Genomic DNA, 19,303 nt, shown 5'->3' with positions numbered 1-19,303 from the left:
GAAAGCCCAGCCTGTCCCCTTTGGCCCACAAGGCCCTAGGTGAGGCAGCCCCACCCTTCTGCACTGGACAGCCCTCTACTGCTTAAGTCTATCATGCTTCCACTTCCCTTCTCCTACTCCTACTCTTGACTTTCCTTTGGGGAGCCCCTTCTAAGTCCAGTTCTAGGCACAGGCCACTCCAGAGTCACAGCAACTGGTCCAGGGACGATCACATGGTCTAAGATCAGCAGACTTTCTGCTGCAGCAACTAAGCTGGAAGGATGAGAGCTTGGAACTGCTGGGGTCATCACTGCCATCAGGGAGTGCCTAATGGATGAAACTACTAGAATGAATCTCACACTGAAAAAAGCAGAGGTGAGCTTGCCTGCTGCCTAGATCCAGATGTACCCGAAGTCAGGCACCCCTGGCCTATGAGGTGAGCAAACAAATACCTTTTTGCTTAAGTGTAGACGGATTATGAGTCCTAATACAGCATTTCTCTTGCTCATTCTCCACCCACCCCCAACATAGCAGCCACCCTGAAATTACCCACAGTTCTTTGAGCTATGCCATGCACTGCCACTTCCAGGCTTGTGCCCAGGGCACACCCAGTACCTGGTCAACTCCTACTCATCCTTCAAAGCCCAACTCCGGCACCAGTTCCTCTGGAGTGCCTTCCCCCAACCCCCTCACTTTCTCTTCTGTGGCCCCCAAAGCAATGGTTTCTCTAGTGTCTATCAGAACACCCCTCCCGCCCCGACAGACAGGGGCTCCCTGGGTCTCGTGTCCACACTGGGCCTGGCATGGAGTAGGCACCGGTCAATGACTGTTTATTGAATAAATGTACTGCTGGAGTAAGAAGTGGCTTAGAGTCCAGTATACCATGTGGGTGGGTATGTGAATGGATGAACGGGGGTCCGGTATAGGAACTGGGGCCTCGTGGATGAGGCCGAGTCCTGTCCTGCCCTCTTCCACCATCATCCTTGACCCTCACACCCCCACTACTCCCATTCTGCAGACGAGAAAACCCGAGGCTCAGAAAGGAGAAACCACTGACCCAGTCACACACCTCCTCTTCATCTCACTTGCAGGTGAGGGCAGGGAAGGAAGACCCCAGGGTCAGCGTGGGGGAGGGGGGACTTCCTAAGTTTATTGGGCAACAGGCTGCAGGTGAGGGGCTGACAGGAGGAGGGTGGGGCTGTAATAACTTAAAAACCGGAGGTGAGAGCGGCAGCTCCTCGGGAGGCCTCTGCAGAGGGGAGGGGGCGGGGTATTTACAAGGATTTGTACAAAGTGCCCCGCGCCAGCCTGGGGCAGGAAAGGGGGGTTCGAGCAGGAGGGGATGGGGGGGGGAAGGAATCTGCCTCTCTGACCCCCACTCCCAACCCCACCCACCCCAGTTCTCCGTCCAGTCTTTAGGCTCAGCAACTCTTCTTGCCCCTGCCCAAGGCCTAATTCTTGAGCTGTTGGGGGGAATGGAAGTTTCCTGTTTCCCTTTCTGCCCCCCCTGCCCCCAAAGTTTCCTCAGGTACCCGCGGCAGGGTGAGGGGGGACAGGACGAGCTGGAGGCTCCAGGAAGGCGCCAGCTTCCCCTGTGAAGCCCCTTTGCTCTTCTCTCCTGCCCAGCGGCCCCAGAGAACAGCAGAGGGGACAATCTCTGCCCCCAGACCGATTTCAGGGAAACTGAAGTGATGACAAAGGGAGAATCCCCTCCTTGACCCCCTTTCTCTCCTGCCGAAGCGAAGTGGGAGAGGAAAAGAGGAGGGGACCCAGGGCCATGACGGCTCAGAGCTCGAGGTCATTGGAGATGCGGGTGACGAGGGTGCGGAAGGCCAGGGCAGTGCCCGCCACGCGGCGGAAGAGCACTCCTCGCAGGCCCGGCCGGGGCAGCTGGCAGACCTCCACTTCAAAGTGGGACAGGGGCTCGGGCCCGCCCGCACCCCCGTGCAGGCAGGCCAGCAGGAACGGCTGTGGCTGGCGGCAGCGGCAGCGGGCGGCCGCCGTGGCCTGGCGCAGAGCCGCCATCAGGGCCTCGGGCGGGCGCGAGCTGGTCAGCTTCACACTCCAGGGGAATCGGAGCAGCCGGGGGGCGGTTTCCGTTTGATCCCAAGGTAGATGGCAACTGAGGTGGGAAGATATTAGGGGTTAAAGATGGGGGAGAAGAGGAAGGTAACCCACTGTTCCCACTTTGGGACAGACCCCTAGGTATCTCCTCAAAACCTCTTTTACCCCAGTGACAGAGTATCAGCTGTACCTATAGCTATCAGCTGGAGACTACATTTCCCAGCCTCCCCTGCAGCCAGGTGTGGTCTTGTCTCCAAATTCCCGGATGTGCGTGGAAGCGATGGGTGCAACTCCACATCACCCTTTTCAAAGGAAACTGCACGCCCTGGACTCTCCTGTCCCACCTCCTGTGAGGCTGCAGCACGAGCTAGCCTGGGCCGTGAAGATGACGGGGCTCTAGGGATGGGGATGTAAGAGCCCTGGGAACACAGTGAATCACCTCAGGAACAGAGTGGCCCTGCCAGCCTGGCCTGGACACAGGGTTTGTGTGTGAGAGAAGTTTATTCCTGTTTGTATTTTGGGGTCTCTTTGCTATAGCAGCTCAGCTTGTCTCCTAACTGATATATCCTTCTTCTGGTAATAATCATTTTCCCTTGAAGGACCAACCTACCTTACTCTAGACTAGGGGTTCTCACCTGGGAGCAGTACTGTCCCCCAAGGGATATTAGGAAACTTCTGGGGGCTTTTTGACTGTTAAAATGTCTTGGGATGGGAGCAATGCCAGCATTTATTAGGTTGGGCAGGAAGTTCAGGAATGATACACATTCTGCAATGTGTGAGAAGGCCCTGCCTAACAAAGAAATGTCTTGCCTAAAATACAAAGAGTGTTCCCCTTGAGAGGCACTGCAGATCTAGTCTTTCCGGTTTAGGTGGGGCATGAACACAAGGGTGAACACATGACTCACTTCCGGTCACATGCAACCCCCGTGGTCACTGTGATTGGTTCAAAGATGAGCATACCACTAAGTATGACCAATCAGAATACTCCACCCTTCTGGTCCCAGGCCTGGGTTTAGGGATGGACATGTGACCCATTTCCAGCCAATGAGATTCAGTCCTGGGACTGTTGGAACTGCTGGGGAGGCTCGCTATTTCCACTAGGGTTTCTACAATGGCCCAGAGCTGTTGGCAACCCTTGTGCCTCATTGGATGAGAGGGGAAAGGAGGTGTGGTGTCAACAGGGGGCGGAGTGGGTTAGAGATGGGAGAGGCTGAAGTTAAAGATGGTCAAGGGATAATGCTCAGGGATGGAGGTGGAAATGAGAGGAAATCAAGGGGGCGGGGTGGGTAACAGGAGCCAGCAGAGAAGGGAGGGTCATAGGGACATTTCAGGAAGTTGGCCTTGGAGGATGAGGATGAGGCTTGGGCCCCATCTAAGGGTCTGGTGAGGTACTTACACCAGTGGGGTCTGAGACAGGCAAAATGGGAGGGGCTGATGTGGCACTCAGAGGAGGCACATGCACTCACCTTGTGACCTCAGGTCCCCCGATTCTCTCAGGTTCGTCTGTGACCCTAGGGGAGGGGAGGGGGGAAGAGTGTCTAATCTGGACATAGGGGCCTCTCCCTCAACCCACTGGTTCCAGGACTCTGGGCAGCCCCTGCCTCAGCCCTGGTCCCCCCCTGCTGTATGGAGCTGGGCTGGAGAGGGCTGGGAGTCAGGATTTGATCTCCCTCTCCATGCCCAGAAGGGGAGCCCCGTCTGAAATGGTTAGTGCAGGTTGAAGGAAAGATACTGAAGGATTTGGAAGACAAAAGAGGGCGGGGGTGGGCAGAGACACATACCTACATATAGAAGGACGGACACACACACACACACACACACACACACACACACACACACACACACATACACACACACACACACACACACACACACACACACACACACACACACACACACACACACACACACACACACACACACACACACACACCCTCCTTCAGGCTGTACTCAAATGAAGCCTCCTTAGTGAGGCCTGCCCCATGTAAAACCGCACCCTCCCTTCTCCACACCCCTGACCCCCCCCTTCCTTGCTTCCTGTTTCTCCTTAGTACTTGCCACTACCTGACAGTATATATATTCTACTTAGTTATTGTTTACTGTCTGGGTCCCCTAGTAGAATGTCCTGGGCAGGGATTTTATCCCTTTTGTTCACTTTACTCTGGGCCCACGATGGTGCCAGGCACACAGTAGACACTCAAGGAATAGTAATAGTAAATATTTATAAAGCATTTTCCAAGGCAAGATTTTAAGCTCAGTCCGTGCATCACCTCGCTTAGTGATATACCTCACCGCACGACAACCCTAGGAGGAAGGTACGGTTATGACTATCCCCACTTCAGGGAAGGGGAAAGTAAGGCCCAGAGAAGTTAGGTCATTTGCTTAAGGGCACTCAGAAGAGCTCGGGTCTGAACCCCAAGAGCCTGGCTCCAGAGGCCAGACTATTGTTTATTAACTGAGTGAGGAAATGAACCACCAGAGCCCCTACCCGACTCACAGCGCCCCCTCCCGCCAGGCCCGCACACAGGTCAGACATGCAGATAGAGAGGCAGAGCCAGTGAAAGCAGAGCGGGGAGGGGACTTACTGATCTTGGATCCCTGGGGCAGAGAGGCGCCCGAAACACAGCGGTTAGAGTTCTGCCGTTTAGAGGGATCGAGGGTAACCCTGCAGCGTGAGGAGGGAGGCGAAGGGTGACGGAGGAAGAGGAGGAGACGTGGGGATACAGAGGCAGAGTAGAGCAGAAGACAGGTTAGGCCCCGTCAGCCCCCCACCCCGCTCCCCAGACCCCACATCCCGTGGGGCTCACCTTCGGGTCAGTTTGGAGGTCAGCTTGGTGAAGAGGTTGGTGGTGGGGCGGGGCCGCCCAGTGGGCAGGGGTGCGGCCTCATGGGCCAGTGTGGGAGAGGCGGGGGGCCCATTCTGCACGCCCCCACCTGCCCCGCCCCCTGCCCGCCTGTCCCGGACCTGGCCACCGTGGAACGTGCTGCGGACGGTGGAGCCGCGTGCCAGGCGGCTCCGCTCCCCTGATGGGGGAGCCAGGCTGTGACTGGAGGGGGAGGCGGGGGGCACCCGTGGGGTCCCCGAGCTGTGGGCAGAGAGGTACAAGTCAGGGTGGGGCCTTGAGGCAGGCCAAGTCCCCAGCCCCCTGCTTCTCCACTCGTCATTCCTGAGATCAGAAACCTCTAGCAACCTGGAGCTCAGAGACAGGGCTGCTGCGTACATTGTGCAGGCTGTGCGCTGTGCAACCCTAGTATTGTCTTACCACCTCGTCTCAACTCCTAAGTCATCCCTCCTTCAAACCATCCTTTCTTTAAACTCTGCCCCCTCCCATCTGTCCCCTATCCCAATTCTCCTCTCTCCAAACTCGGCAATTGAATAGATTCAGATACATGTTTGGATGAATCCCTTGCCATTTGCCATCCAAACCTCAGGAACCAAACCAACTGTGCAAACACTTTGCTATTATTCAATCGCGGGAAAGGAATAGATGTGAACATCAAGGGGACCTACATTCATTATGAAAACGTTTCAACAGGTGAAAAGAAAGAGGAAGGCACCCTCTCCCTAACTCTCTCAAGATGCTGTGTGGGCAGAGGTGGATCCACTATCCCAGGGCCCTCCTCCAGGCCCTCTGAGGCTCCCAGTCCTGACAGCAGGAGCCAGACCTCCAGTTTCTATCCTAGGGAGCCGGGACGAGCCTGGATCTCAAAGAGGGAGCCCTGATTGGCAGATACCACTACCTCTCTCCCAGAATCCATACACCTTGTTTTACTCTTAGTGGCCAAACCCCTTAGAGTATGAACATTGCACATGGCTGCCCAGCCAGATACTACATTTCCCAGCCTCCCTTGCAGCTCGGGGTGGTCATGTGACCATGCTCTGGCCAACAGAATATAAACAGAAGTGCTTTGTACCATTTCTGGGTCATGCCTCTAAAAAGAAAGCAGTTTGCACTCCACTTTCTTTCCACCCTACTTGCTGGTTGCGAAACAGTGGTAACTGGTGCAGTGGCCTCAGGTCCAGAGCTGCAGCCTCATGTTGAAATTGGTCCTGAATCCTTGGAGGACACCCCCTCCTACCTCTGGATGGTTGCATCACAGAGGACTAAACCTCCGTCTCATCCACTGCACTCTGGGGTCTTTTCATTCCTGAATCTATAATCTAACTATACACTATCTCTCGGCCAGAACTGGGAGGCCATATGTTATAGTGATTACAAGTACAGATTCTGGAGTCAGTCTGGAATCTTTGCTCCTTGACTTACCAGCTGTGTGGCCTTGGACAAGTTACTTAAGCTATCTATGCCTCATTTCCTCAGCTGTAAAATGGAGATACCAGGATCGACCTCATAGAATTATTAGGGGCATTCAACTAGCTAATGTACAGAGGCCTGGCACATGGTTACTGCTTGAAACATGTTGGCTGTTCTTATTTTTATTTAACAACCACAAAAAAGCTCGTACTCATCAAATGCCTTCTGTGTCTCAGACCCTGTGCCAGGTACAAGGACACACCTGATCTCCACTGGATCCCTCTAATAGGGTCTGGAGGCAGAGAACATCAGCCCCATCTTACACAGGAGGAAATGGAGGCTCAGACACCTGCCGAAGAGCTAAGAGGCAAGATTCAAACTCAGAGCTGAGGAGCCACAGAATCACTGCCCTCAACCACTCCATTACCTTGCCCCCCCACAAACAGTAACACCTGCATCTGTTTATCAGGTGCTTCCCAGAGGGCACCTCGGCGTCATGCCTGCCAGTCCTGGTGGGCGGCAGTGTCATTATCCTGAAGCCTGCCCCACTCCCAGACTTGAACTGTGATGTGAACCAATTCATTCCCTTTTTATGCTCCAGCCAGTCTGTGCTGGTTTCCCTCACATGCCAGCTGAAAGAGACCGAACAGACTCAGGCAAAGAAGTTTGAAACCCAGCCAACCAGAGGATGTTGAAGCTGTGACAATCTGGGGCTTCTCTCCAGCTCTAAAAATGGATCATTCAAAAAAAAAAAAAAAGAATCAACTCAGGTTCCCAAGGCTCGTAGGCAGAGAATGGGGCAGACTGCTTTCCTGGTGCTGATGACTAATTAATTAAGGGTGGAGGATTTTCAGGGGAGTCTGGGAGAGGGAGGACGTGGGTAGATTCTGCCAAGGGAAGGGCAGACACAGACTCCCCAGTCCCCATGGCACCCCTCCCCGCATCTATCATCTGAGATCAAGGGGGCCCTGCTCACCTACACCCCACTGCCCCCTCCCTGTTGCTGCCCTCCCTCCATACCTGTTTTCTTTGCCATTTGGCAACAGGGATGGGCGCTCAGCCCCCGGGCGTTCTGTGCAAACGTAGGTGTTTCTGCGGGTCATCATGCTGGGGGGGAGGTTGTTCTGCAGGAGACAAGGCCGGGAGGAGAGTGAGGGAGCAAAGGGACACCCCTTAATCCCCCTTTACCCTCTATGGCCTCCCTCATTAGGAACGAGGCAGGGAGGACTTCCCTGGCAGTCCAGTGGTTAAGACTCCGTGCTCCCAATGCAGGGGGCCGGGTTCGATCCCTGGTCGGGGAACTAAGATTGCGCATGCTGCAAGGCGCAGCCCAAAAATAATAATAATAAAGAAATAAATAAAAATAAAAGGAATGAGGCAGGGGCCTGTGTGTGAACTGAAAGTGCGTAGGTGGTTTATTGTACTTTGGCTAAAGACATGAAGGGTTAGTGGGCCATCCCAGCCATGTAGGCTGAGAGTCATAGAAGGCCTTGGAGCTGGGAGGAGAGAAGGTCAGGGAAGGTTCCCAGGGGGCAGCCTCGCCCCCCTCTCCTCTCCCAGCTCTCCCCCACCTCTAGCCACGTTAAACTTTGAAAAACATACTTATTCATGCCGTGCTGTCTCTCCTCATAAAGGCCTTTGCACGTGCTGTCTTATCTGCTTGGTTATTCCTCCTGTCTTTCCCTCTGACTCACTCTTAGGTATCTTTCAGGTGTCAGTTCATCATATATCCGTGCCCTGGCCCCAGGCTGAGTCAGCTGCACTCCCTGCTACAGCCTTGATCACTCTGATTGACCACATCTGTGGTCCCCAGCCCCCACTGCACCGAGCTCTCCGAGGACAGGAATGGCATATCAGGATTCTGTTGCCTCACAAAATGTGTTGGAAAGCGATCCCTCTTTCTCCCCTCTGGAAGTCTGCCTAAGTTGGGTATTATTCCTTCTTTCAGTGTGTGGAAGACTTCCACCAGCTTAAAGCCATCTGGGTCTGGAGTTTTCTTTATGGGAAGATGTTGAGACTGTTCAGGTTTTCTATTTCTTCTCGTGTCAGTTTTGGTTAACTGTGTTTTTAAAGACATTTGTCCGTTTTGTCTAAGTTGTCAAATTTATTGGCATAGAGTAGTTCCTAATGCCATCTTACTACCTTTTTATGTTAGAACAAAGTTCCCTTTTTCACTTCTGATAGTGGTAATTTTGTGTTTGCTGTATTTTTTCTTTTAGTTTTTTTAATTGAAGTATAGTTGATTTACAATGTCACGTACTGTCTTTTTTATTAATTAGTCTTGCTAGGGGTCCATTGATTTTATTAATCGTTTCAAAGAATCAGACTTTGGCTTGTTGATTTTCTCTAGGGTACATCTGTTTTCTCCTTTATTGATTTCTTTTCTTCTCTTTATTATTTTCTTCCTTCTACTGCTTTTCTGGGTGCGCAGGGTCGGGGGGTAATTTGCTGTTCCTCTTCTACTTTCTTAAAGTGTGGGTTTATTTCAACAATTACAACAGTTCTCATTCACTGAGTGCTTACTGAGCCAGACACTGTGTGAAGACTGTACAAGATCCTCCCAACAACCCACGTTTTTGATGAGCTCATTTTCACAGGGTGGAGCAGTGAAGCTCAGAGAGGGGAAGTTACTTGCTCAAGGTCACACAGCTCATCAATGTAATTCAAACTCTGGTCTATGTAGCTTCAGCGTCCTGACCACCTTCCTGTAACTTGTCTCCATCCTTGTCTCTGATGAGGAGGATATTTTGGTTCCCTTAGCTTGTATTATGTTATACTAAGGAGCTGTAGAAGCAACAAAGCTGAACGCTACATTCCCCAGAAACTCCTCTGCAGCCCAGGTTCTGGATATGAATGGGTTCTGCCAATCTTTGCACTCATGATCTGCAAGGTGGAAAAGGGGTGGCAGCCACTTTCTTGCCCCCTTTGACTTGGGCTCACACAGGCAAATCCGTGAGATGAGGGTCTTTGCTTCAGCAGGGCACCAGTGCCGGTTCTCCAGACTTCTGGGCAGCAGAGGCTCTTCTTCTGGAGAATGAAGTTTCTGAGTCTTGCATTGCAGCCATGACTGTGTGTTCTTGAATTCAACAGAGCTAGAGGTGGCCTCAGAGGCGGCAGCTCCCTTGGTGGGTCAATTCTGCTGTGGCAATATGTCATTCTTGTAGGTCTTGTCTATTGCCTGCCCCTCCAGCCCTTCCTACAATTGTGTAAGCACCACACCTAATTCCCCGTATTAATTCCTTCCCGTCGAACTTCTTTCTGACACTGAATCCTAATTTATACGCTAGAATCAAGTACAAGCTTAGGCAGAGAGAGCACTCAATAAATGTCTGTTGAGTGAACGACTGAACGGATAAAACAAAGAGTCCCATGTGGTGGTCTGGGGAACAGGATGGGAAACGGCAGAGTCTGAAAAATGTGACCCAGGTGGCATCGATAGGCTGGGCCACAGGTGGTGGCACCCCTGGTCCCATCCCCCAGCCCCTCCACTCACAGGGGTGCTCGTACTGTCCTTCCGCCGCTCTGGGATCTCTGCCTTGTTGGGGTTGTGGGCGCTGCTGACCATGGGGCTGGAGGGGGGCAGCCCTCGGCTCCCGCTCCCCGCGGCACTGCAGCTCGCCTTCCGGCCTGGCAGGCGCTCCTCCTTCAGCTCCGCCTCCCCTGTGCTGGTTGGGCTGCGCTTGGGGTGCAGGGGTGCAGGGGATGGGCCACCTGGTAGAGGGAGGGGACAGTTTAGGGTTGGCGTCACCTGGAAAAGCCAAAACATACTCCAGATGATCCTTAGAACCTTAGAATTCCTCACATAGGCTACAACCTTTGCATGGGCCATTCTGATAATACCTAAGTGACAACATATATACTGACCCAGAAGCTCCACATAAATGACATGACACACATACAGGTTATTCACTGCATCCTTCTTCTTTTTTTTTTCAGGCCAAAAGATTGGGAACAGGCTAAATGCCCCTTAATATGGGGATAACTAAGTAAGTCAAGATATTGTCACACAATGGAATACTATGCAACTATAAAAAATGTTCCAATACAGAAAGATCTTCAAGATAGACTGTGAGGTAGAAAAGGCAAGGCAAGGTATGAGGTCTACAGTGGGCTATCATGTGTATAAAAAGGGGGAAAAGGGCTTCCCTGGTGGCGCAGTGGTTGAGTGTCCGCCTGCCGATGCAGGGGACGTGGGTTCGTGCCCTGGTCTGGGAAGATCCCACATGCCGCGGAGCGGCTGGGCCCATGAGCCATGGCCGCTGAGCCTGCACATCCGGAGCCTGTGCTCTGCAATGGGAGAGGCCACAACAGTGAGAGGCCTGCGTACCGCAAAAAAAAAAAAAAAAAAAAAGGGGGGGGAGAAGTGTTTAACTATATCTATTTATCTATACTTGTTTATAAATGAATGTTGCCCAAAGGCTATTGTTTCTATTAAAAGGGGGGAATATATCTTTATAGTATATTAATATATTAATATTGTATTTATCCATCTTTATGCAGTTAAAAATTTTTCTCTTTCTCCTTCTTTTCACATCTTTCTCTTTATATATTTATATATGAATGAAACTTCTCTGAAAGAATTGATATAAAACCGGTAATGGTGGCTGCGAGATACGTGTAGGACAAAGACTTTTTTACCATCTACCCTTCCTGCGCTATCAAGTTTTGAAGGATGTGAGTGTAACAGTTTCAAAAACAAACCAAAACAAATTCTGTCCTTTAGAACATCTTGGGAATTTACAGTCGTAGAACCCGGGGGTTAAACTTGTTCTAGAACTTCAGAGAGTCAGAACTTCTGCATGTTAAATCCTCAGGGAACTTAATGCGCAAAAGTCCCAGAACCATAACAAGCTCTACAACGATGGACACAGGACACTCATAAACCATCTTTTATCCTGAGAACCCCAGAACCCAGAAGGTCTCCATGTGGGTTATTTTTAAAGGTTACCATGTTCTAACCGTAGGATGCTGGAGGCACAAGCTTCTTAGGGACTCTCTGGGACAATCTCGCTATTATAGGTGGGGAAAAGGAGATCCAGGGGAGGGGAACGGCTTGACCAACCAGAACAAAGCAGGTTCTGCTCAGGACTGATGCTAAGCTTCCCTGACTCCCCTCTCCCTGTACTAGTGCCCGTCCCAGAGTAAAGAATTTCACCCCTAGAGAGAAGTAGGGCTGCAAAAATAACGGAAAGTTGGAAATCACCTTGGCAGTTCCTGAACTGTTAAACGTAGAGTTACCATATGACTCAGCAATTCCACTCCTAGGTACTTGCCCAAGAGAAATGAAATCATACATCTACACAAAAACTTGTACATGAATGTACACAGCAATGCTATTCATAGTAACCAGAGGTGGAAACAACCCAAATGACCCTCAGCTGATGAATGGATAAACAAAATACGGTATATCCACGCAATGGAATATTATTCGGCCATAAAAAAATGAAGCACTGATACTGCTACGATACAGATGAACCTTGAAAACATGATGCTAAGTGAAAGAATCCAGTCACAAAAGGTCACATACTGTATGATTCCATTCATATGAAATGTCCAGACTAGGAAAATCTACAGAGATAGTAAATAGATTAGTAGTTGTCAGAGGCTGGAGGTTGGGCTGGATGGGAGATTTGAAATAGATGAATAAGGGTTATGGAGTTTCTTTATGGGGTACTGACAATGTTCTAAAGTTGACTGTGGTGAAGGATACACAAATCTGTGAGTATACTAACGCCACTGATCTGCACACTTTCAATGTATGTGAACTATATCTCAATAAAGCTGTTGAAAAATAGTGGGGATGATTAACATTTGATGAGGGTATAGGCAAGAGACCTCTTGGAAGTTCCCATGTCTCATTTGTGGTGGTAGTGGCGGTGGGTCTGTTGTCTGCAGGGGATGAGATATATGTTAGTTGCAGAATGTGGGATGCAATCAGGTGTCTGCCCACTCCCTTCCCACTAGTACGTAAGGAGGAGAGGCCAGAGGGCAGGCTCTCAGCAGCCATTTTGTACAATGTGTCATCCTGTGTCCTAGTCAAGTGGATTGATCCCAACTGGACCTGATATCAAGTGGACCAAAGAGATTCCAGCTATTATTTGAGCTGGCCTCTAAAACCGAGTTGTAAGGAGTTAAGAGACTGGGAAAAAGATAAGGCAGGATATGTAAGAAAGAAAGGAAAAAACAGACGAGCAGAGAAGAAGCAAGACACAGAGTGTCTGCTCTGGGTCTGGCTGCTTTTCCAGTTTCTAACCCCTTACTGAGCCTGACTGCCTCCAAATTTCACGCAGTTTCCCTGCCCCTTTATAAGGCACTCCTCCCTTCGCTGCAGGTGGCGCGAGCAGGTTTCTGCCGCTTGCCAGCCAGAGAGCCCTGACGTAAGGTGGGTCCGAGGCCCTGGGACCAGGGAGGGCGCGTGGGGGTGTGGGGCTGTCACTCACAGAAGTCGCTGTGCCTGCGCTGGCGGTGGTAGGTGGACGAGGAGCTCCGCTGCCCTTTGCTGTGGCTGGTGCCTTTGCTGGAGCTTGTTCCATTGGTGGTGTCGCTGGGCGCCCGCACCCGTGCCAGGGCCAGCCCCGGGGTGCCCCGGTCCCCACCCTCCTGCAGGAAGATGACAGATGAGGAACCTCAGTCTCTGTCCCCTCTGCCCCAGAAGTCCCCCCACCCCGGGCATCGCGCATCCCAAATGTCCCTGATGCCTTCTGACCTCAGTCTTCCTGCCCAGCAGGAGGTAGGTGGCGGTCACTTCGTTGTACTTCTGGCTGGTCAAGGCCTCTTTGATTTCTTCCCGCGTGTAGCCCATACCCACCATCACCTCTGGGAGAGGGGGATGGAGAGGAGGTTCAGTCTCCCCAGATCCTTCCCTTCCACTCGTTTCTGCATCACAGAATGCCTGCTCTTTGGCTTGTCCAGTACCCATTCCTCCTTCTGCCAGCAGTACCCTGATTTTCCTTGGAAGAACATTTCTTCCCAGCTCAGATCACCTGGCTGACTCCTGCCTGCTCCGAGCCCCAAGGGCAGGCATATAACTCAGGTCTGGACCATCAGAGTGTCCCATCCCCAAGGCCATACTGATTGGTTCAGGTTGGGCAGATGACCCAGGTATGGCCAATCAGAATGCTCCATACCCAGAGCCACAGTGATTGCTTAGGGTGGACATATGACCCAGTTCTGGCCAATAGAAGTGTTCCATCCCCAAGGTCAAATTGACTGGTTCAGGGGTAGTCAGTGGGCACCGCCCTAGGGCTTCTATTGGAACATTAGGAAAGTGGTTTCTCTTCCTGATGGGGTGTCCAGGCCACTAGGATATGCTGCTGTCAGCTTGCTCCTGGCGGGGAGAGCTGCCCGGGAAAGAAGCCACCACTGAGAAGATCCCTAACAACTGTCTCTGAGCACCTGGATCCAGCTGTGCCTGAAGGCTGATATACCCTGGCCTTTTCAGTTATGTGAATGAATAACACACTATTAGGTTAAAACACATGAAATTGCTGGTATTAACATTTTTTGAGCTATTACAATGGCAATTTCACATGGTTCAACCTATTATTATTATCTGGTTTAAGCCAGAATGGCTTGGGTTTTCTGTTACTTGCAACCAGGAAGTCCTGATTAATACAGTCAGATCTGATGGTGGCCTTGGTTTCCTCAGCTGTAGAATGAAGGTTACTGGATGGTTCCTAAGGGGCTCTTCCAGGGCTAATGCTTCTGGGGTCAAATGTTCGAGGGCTCCAGGCTGAAGGGATTGGGACCAAATGGGTGGAGGGTGAGGCACGTGCCAAGGTGGGAGTTTTTCTCAAACATGCAGATTACTGATGGCTTTGACCAAACTCTTCTGGAAGTGACTGTGATTTCCTGTGTCTTAACAGTCAAAGCTAACACAAAAGCACTTATTACGTGCCTGATATAAGTGCTTTATATAATTTCATTCATTGAATATTCATAACAAACTTATGAGATAAGCCCTCTGATTATCCCGTTTTATAGATGAAGAAACAGAAGCACAGAGAGGGGAAGCCACTGGCCCTGGGTCACACAGCTAGAAAGTAGCAGCACAGGGACTGGAGCCCAGACTTCTCTGCTCTCCCCAATTGCCTTGCAAACTTCTGTGATGCACTAACCAAAGGGGTAGGTGCTGGGAAGCTCCTACCCCTGGCTCTGGGGCCTATGGCTCTGCTCTCCCTGACCCTCACCGATTCGCTTGGTGTCCCCGAAGTCCTCCTCGGGCTCTGTGTATGGCTTCAACTCCTCACCCTCATAGCCGATGTTGATCCATTTGTCTTTCATGATTTGCTACAGGAATCGGGAGCAGGACAGGGAAGGGGAAAGAGAGATGTCAGAAGGAACTGGGAAAAATATAGCTTCCCACCTCCCACGCAGGCCCCTGAATGGGGTTCCTGCCCTGCCCCGCCCCCACCTCCAAGGCCTAGCACCCCAGAATCGAGAGCTTCCTGAGAGCTAGCACCTCCTCGCCCTATCCCTCACCCACCCAGCTGAAGCCTCCTGAAGCCACCCTTCCTCCTCCGCATCATCTGGGTCCCTGGCACCCTGTGATCATTCTAGGAGCTCATTAGCTAATTACTGGCATGTCGGGGAGTGGGCGAGGCTGTTTGGGGGGCGGTGTCAGGACGGGCCTGGGAGCCTTTTCCTGGGCTGCCTGTCTCCCCTCACCTTCCAGCAGCGGGTCGGGCACGGGAGAGGGAGGAATAGTGTCAGTCAAGGAGGCTTCAGTGGGAGGGGTGTGGGGTGGAGGCTTAGCTTACCTCGAGAGTACAGCGTTTCGCTGGGTTCAGCACCAAAAATCTCCGCAGGATGCTCTCACAGTCTGTTGACATGTAGAAAGGGACCCGGTACTTCCCTCTGAGGACTCGCTCTCGCAGCTCCTGGGGGGATGGGGTTACTGGGGGAGGGGTCCGCCCCGTTTTCATTACACACACACACACACACACACACACACACACACACACACATCTTTCTCCCAATCCCCCGACAAAAGTGATAGGAGCTCCAGGTCCCAGCCCTGGTGCAGTGGGAAAAACCCCACCACTTTTCCCGACCTCAGTTCCAATCTGTAAAACGGGAACGTTGTCATAGATGCAGCAGTTTTCAAAAAAGTTTTTTTAAAAAGTGATATAACTTTTCACTCTGAGTTAATCTTACAGAGAGGGTGAGTTCTATAAGCCAGATAAGAGGGGAGGTGGGTCGGTGAGTCAGCCTCTGGGGCCTTAGTTTCCGTGTCTGTCAACAGGGATCACAGCACTCACTCCCCAGGCCAGGGTAGGAGTGAGCCTGTAGGAGTAAATGCCTAGCGCGAGTCATGTCCAGAGCAAGTTCCGTACCTCATGGATTGTGGGATCCTAGTTCCAGCACCGGGGATCGAACCTGGACCCTCGGCAGTGAAAGCGCGGAGTCCTAACCACTGGACCGCCAGGGATTCCGCGAGTGTTTTTTTAAAATTAATTAATTAATTAAGTTTTGGCTGCATTGGGTCTTCGTTGCTGCGGGCGGGCTTTCTCTGGTTGCGGCGAGTGGGGGCTACTCTTCGTTGCAGTGCATGGGCTTCTCATTGCGGTGGCCTCTGTTGCAGAGCACGGGCTCTAGGCGTGCGGGCCTCAGCAGTTGTGGCACGTGGGCTCAGCAGTTGTGGCTCACAGGCTCTAGAGCGCAGGCTCAGTAGTTGTGGCACACGGGCTTAGTTGCTCTGTGGCATGTGGGATCCTCCCGGACCAGGGCACGAACCCACGTCCCTTGCATTGGCAGGCGGAGTCCCAATCACTGCACCACCAGGGAAGTACCCGCAAGTGCTTTTTTAATACTAGGTTTACAAAAGGGGAGGAGAGAGGGGCATCCTGCCCCCCATCCCCCATGGCTTTCCAAAAAGCTATGAGGCCCTGGCAGTTTCAAAGAATGAGCACTGATTTATATGCTGACTTTTTTTTCTTTAAGGGCCTTTTAGGAGGGCCCTGCCAAGGTTATGAGAGAAAACATAAGTCCCACGCTCCACGGCATGGCAGTAGGAAGAGCCCCTTCCATCCTGAATAAAGAACGGAGGTAGACAGAAAATGGACGGTAGGGTGAATGGGGCAAGGGGCCTCTTGGGGTGGAGCCCTCTGCCAGGGCCTGGGCTGGGAGCTCCCTCGGGGGCCTTCTCCTAAAAGGGCTGGATGCGGCCTGTGCCTGGGGAGCCTGCAGATCATCACAGCCTGAAGGGTCGTGAATATTTCATAGTAACGAGGATCGCTTTCAGAGCACTCACCCGGGGCTGGGCAGCGTTCTCAGCGCTTTACACATATGACATGTGTTCACAAGGATGCTGTGAAGCAGGGTTAGGACGCCCCGTTTTCCAGACAAGGAAACTGAGGCCCAGAGAAGTTAAGTCACTTGCTCTGGGACTGTGCAGCCAGGAAGTGGCAGGGCCAGGGTTCAAAGCCAGGCAGTCAAGGCCCGGAGCCTGTGCTGCTGTGTAACCACCACTCCACGCCGCCTCTGTCACGTGATGGTGAGAAGTAGCCATCAGGCCACGGACACCACCACCAGGGCAACTCCCGAGCGTGACACCCTGGGCAGATGCCAGGTCCCCGTGAAGGGCTTCACACACCCAGTCTGGCTGTAACTGTCCCCATCTTACAGGTGGGGAAACGGAGGTTCGGAAAGGGACTTGTTCAATGTCACTCAGCAAGGAAATGACAGAGCAGGGATCTGCCCCCAGCTGCATGTCTCCTTCACCCAGCAAGGCTTGGGGTGCCTGGTGGGGAAACTGGGACAACAGGAGGTGGCAAGGGCCTGGGGCAGGTGAGAGGCAGGTCTGGCCCTTTGGGAAGTTCTCTTGGCTTCATGCGTGGGGCTCAGAAAGATGATTCTGTGATCTCAGCAAGTCCTCGAGTCGCTGCTGTGAGGCTGGTACCCTAGGGTCCTCACTGAACCGAGGTGGAGACGGCCTCGGCGGAGTTGGCTGCTTCGCCGAAGCCACTGTGACGAAGGGGTCCCCGTCCTCATCACTCAGGGTTCTGCTGGCCTGTCCTCGGCAATGACCTCCCTGATCCCCTGACGGCTCCTCACGGCCGCATCAAGCAGCCTGAGCACTCCCGCTGAGGAATTCCCACCCGAAATGCACCACCTGGATCCAAGCGTGAGGACACACTGTGCAGCCCGGACTGAGGGAGGTTCTTTCCGCAAGATGACTGGCCTGAACTCATCACTGCCGTGCCATGGAAGACAAAGAACGGTGGAGGGACTGTTCCAGATGAAAGGAGACTAGAGACAGGACAACAGAACGCCATGAGGGCGCCTGAGCGGATGTTGGAGCAGAAGACACGGTGGCCAAGGATATTCTCGGGATGACTGATGCAACCCGAGCATGGGCCGTGGGTTAGAGGCCGGGAACACAACAGCGCTGGATTTCCCGAGCGTGATCGTGGATGGGGAAAGGCCGCATCTCATGAGATCCCTATTGTATGCAGCCTTTAGGGATGAAGGCGCATTGTGTCTGCAACTGATTCCCATGTGTTCCATCAGTAACGGTGATGACAGCGGTACCACGAGCATATATAGACACTCATGTGGCACACGTGGCCGCAGGCAACCGGAGCATCTCCTGAAAGGTACACACCTGTCCCCGGTTCTAGGCTGACAACTTCTCTGTTGACTGGCAATGTTTCAGAATAAAAAGTTCAAAGGGAAAAAAAAAAATCTGCCCCAACACTGCAACTCAGCCCACGCTTCCCACCCCTTCCACAGAACGGGCCAGCATCTAGCGTGCTATATATTTTGCTTATTATTTTATTTTCTGCCTGGCTCTGCTGCAAGAATGTAGGTCCACGAGAGCAGCGTTTTTTGTTTGTTTAAGTGCACCATTCAACGGCTTTCAGTATATTCACCGAGTTGTTGCAACCATCACCAGAATCCGTTTTAGAACATGGTCATCGACCCCCAGAAGAAACTCTGTAGCCCAACCCCCCTCCTCCCTAGTCTTAGGCAACCACCGATCTGCCTTCTGTCTCTATGGGCTTGCCTATTCCGGACATTTCATAGAAGGGGAACCCACAGCGGGTGGTCTTTTGTGACCAGCTTTTCCCACTTAGCGTGTTTTCAAGGATTGCCTGGGAAGCGGCATGTATGAAGGCAGGGGTTTCTGTCTCTTTTGTTCACCCTGTGTCAGCAAAACTTAAAACAGAGCCTGACCCGTGGACGGTAAGCAGTAACTATGTACTGAGTGAGTGAGTGAGTGAGCGGGATTTGAACCCAATTCCGCTGGCGGCCAAGCCCACACCCTGAACCCCGACACAGCCTGGTCCACTTGGGCAGGCCGTGAGGCTGTGGGGACCTGGGTCCTACCTGACCCCCATCATGCCCTGTGACCTCGGCCCCACCCCTCCAGCCCTCTGCAGAAGAGATGTTTAGGGGCCCGACCGTGAGGGCCAGAGAGACCCTCCCCGGGGGAGTCACAGCCCCCGTGCCAGCCCCGCCCAGCACCTTGAGGTTGTGCCCATCGAAGGGCAGGGAGCCGCTGACGAGGGTGTACAGGATGACGCCGAGGCTCCAGATGTCCACCTCCGGCCCGTCGTACTTCTTGCCCTGGAACAGCTCCGGGGCGGCGTACGGGGGGCTCCCGCAGAACGTGTCCAGCTTCGAGCCCAGAGTGAACTCATTGCTGAAGCCGAAGTCGGCGATCTTGATGTTGGCCTCGGCGTCCAGCAAGAGGTTCTCGGCCTGTGAGGCAAGGAGAGGGCAGATGGTGGATGTGTGCGGCGCCAGAGCCAGCTGACCTGGTCTGACTGTGGCCCTGTCCCTGATTCTCTGTGTGACCTTGGGCAGTGACTTTACCTCTCTGGGCCTAGTTTCCTCATCCATAAGATGGGGATAAACACAGTCCCCACCTCACAGGGACGTTTGAGAATTAAGTGAATTATTCCGTGAAAAGTCCTCGAACGATTATTTCATGCCGAGTAAGTGCTATATAACGTTAGCTCTATTATCCCGTGTGGTCTGCAGAGCTGGAAGTCCTCAGGCAA

At 52.6% G+C, this 19,303-nt stretch overlaps 1 protein-coding gene across 10 annotated transcripts in view; it reads right to left on the bottom strand.

Moving 5' to 3' along the window:
* Window positions 1-792: 792 nt before the first annotated feature.
* The window catches only part of MARK4 (microtubule affinity regulating kinase 4), a 29,685-nt gene continuing 11,174 nt past the window's right edge, over window positions 793-19,303 (bottom strand). For 3 of the 10 annotated variants that reach the window (XM_033844853.2, XM_073796017.1, XM_033844852.2), the window contains 10 exons: window positions 18,765-19,001; window positions 15,056-15,175; window positions 14,486-14,585; window positions 13,003-13,112; window positions 12,737-12,896; window positions 9,790-10,007; window positions 7,317-7,420; window positions 4,851-5,129; window positions 3,510-3,554; window positions 793-2,101 (listed from right to left, as the gene is read on the bottom strand). In XM_033844853.2, coding sequence (XP_033700744.1) covers window positions 1,765-2,101; window positions 3,510-3,554; window positions 4,851-5,129; window positions 7,317-7,420; window positions 9,790-10,007; window positions 12,737-12,896; window positions 13,003-13,112; window positions 14,486-14,585; window positions 15,056-15,175; window positions 18,765-19,001 — 1,710 coding nt within the window. In that variant the 3' untranslated portion in view covers window positions 793-1,764. Of the gene's footprint in view, window positions 2,102-3,509; window positions 3,555-4,047; window positions 4,709-4,850; window positions 7,023-7,316; window positions 7,421-9,789; window positions 10,008-12,736; window positions 12,897-13,002; window positions 13,113-14,485; window positions 14,586-15,055; window positions 15,176-18,764; window positions 19,002-19,303 lie in introns of those variants that run through there. The other 7 variants (XM_033844855.2, XR_004523306.2, XM_073796014.1 and 4 more) reach the window with 7 other exon arrangements.

Source organism: Tursiops truncatus, chromosome 19 (genome assembly GCF_011762595.2).
Source record: "Tursiops truncatus isolate mTurTru1 chromosome 19, mTurTru1.mat.Y, whole genome shotgun sequence".
NCBI lineage: Eukaryota > Metazoa > Chordata > Mammalia > Artiodactyla > Delphinidae > Tursiops > Tursiops truncatus.
This window is presented reverse-complemented; position numbering and strand designations above follow the sequence as displayed.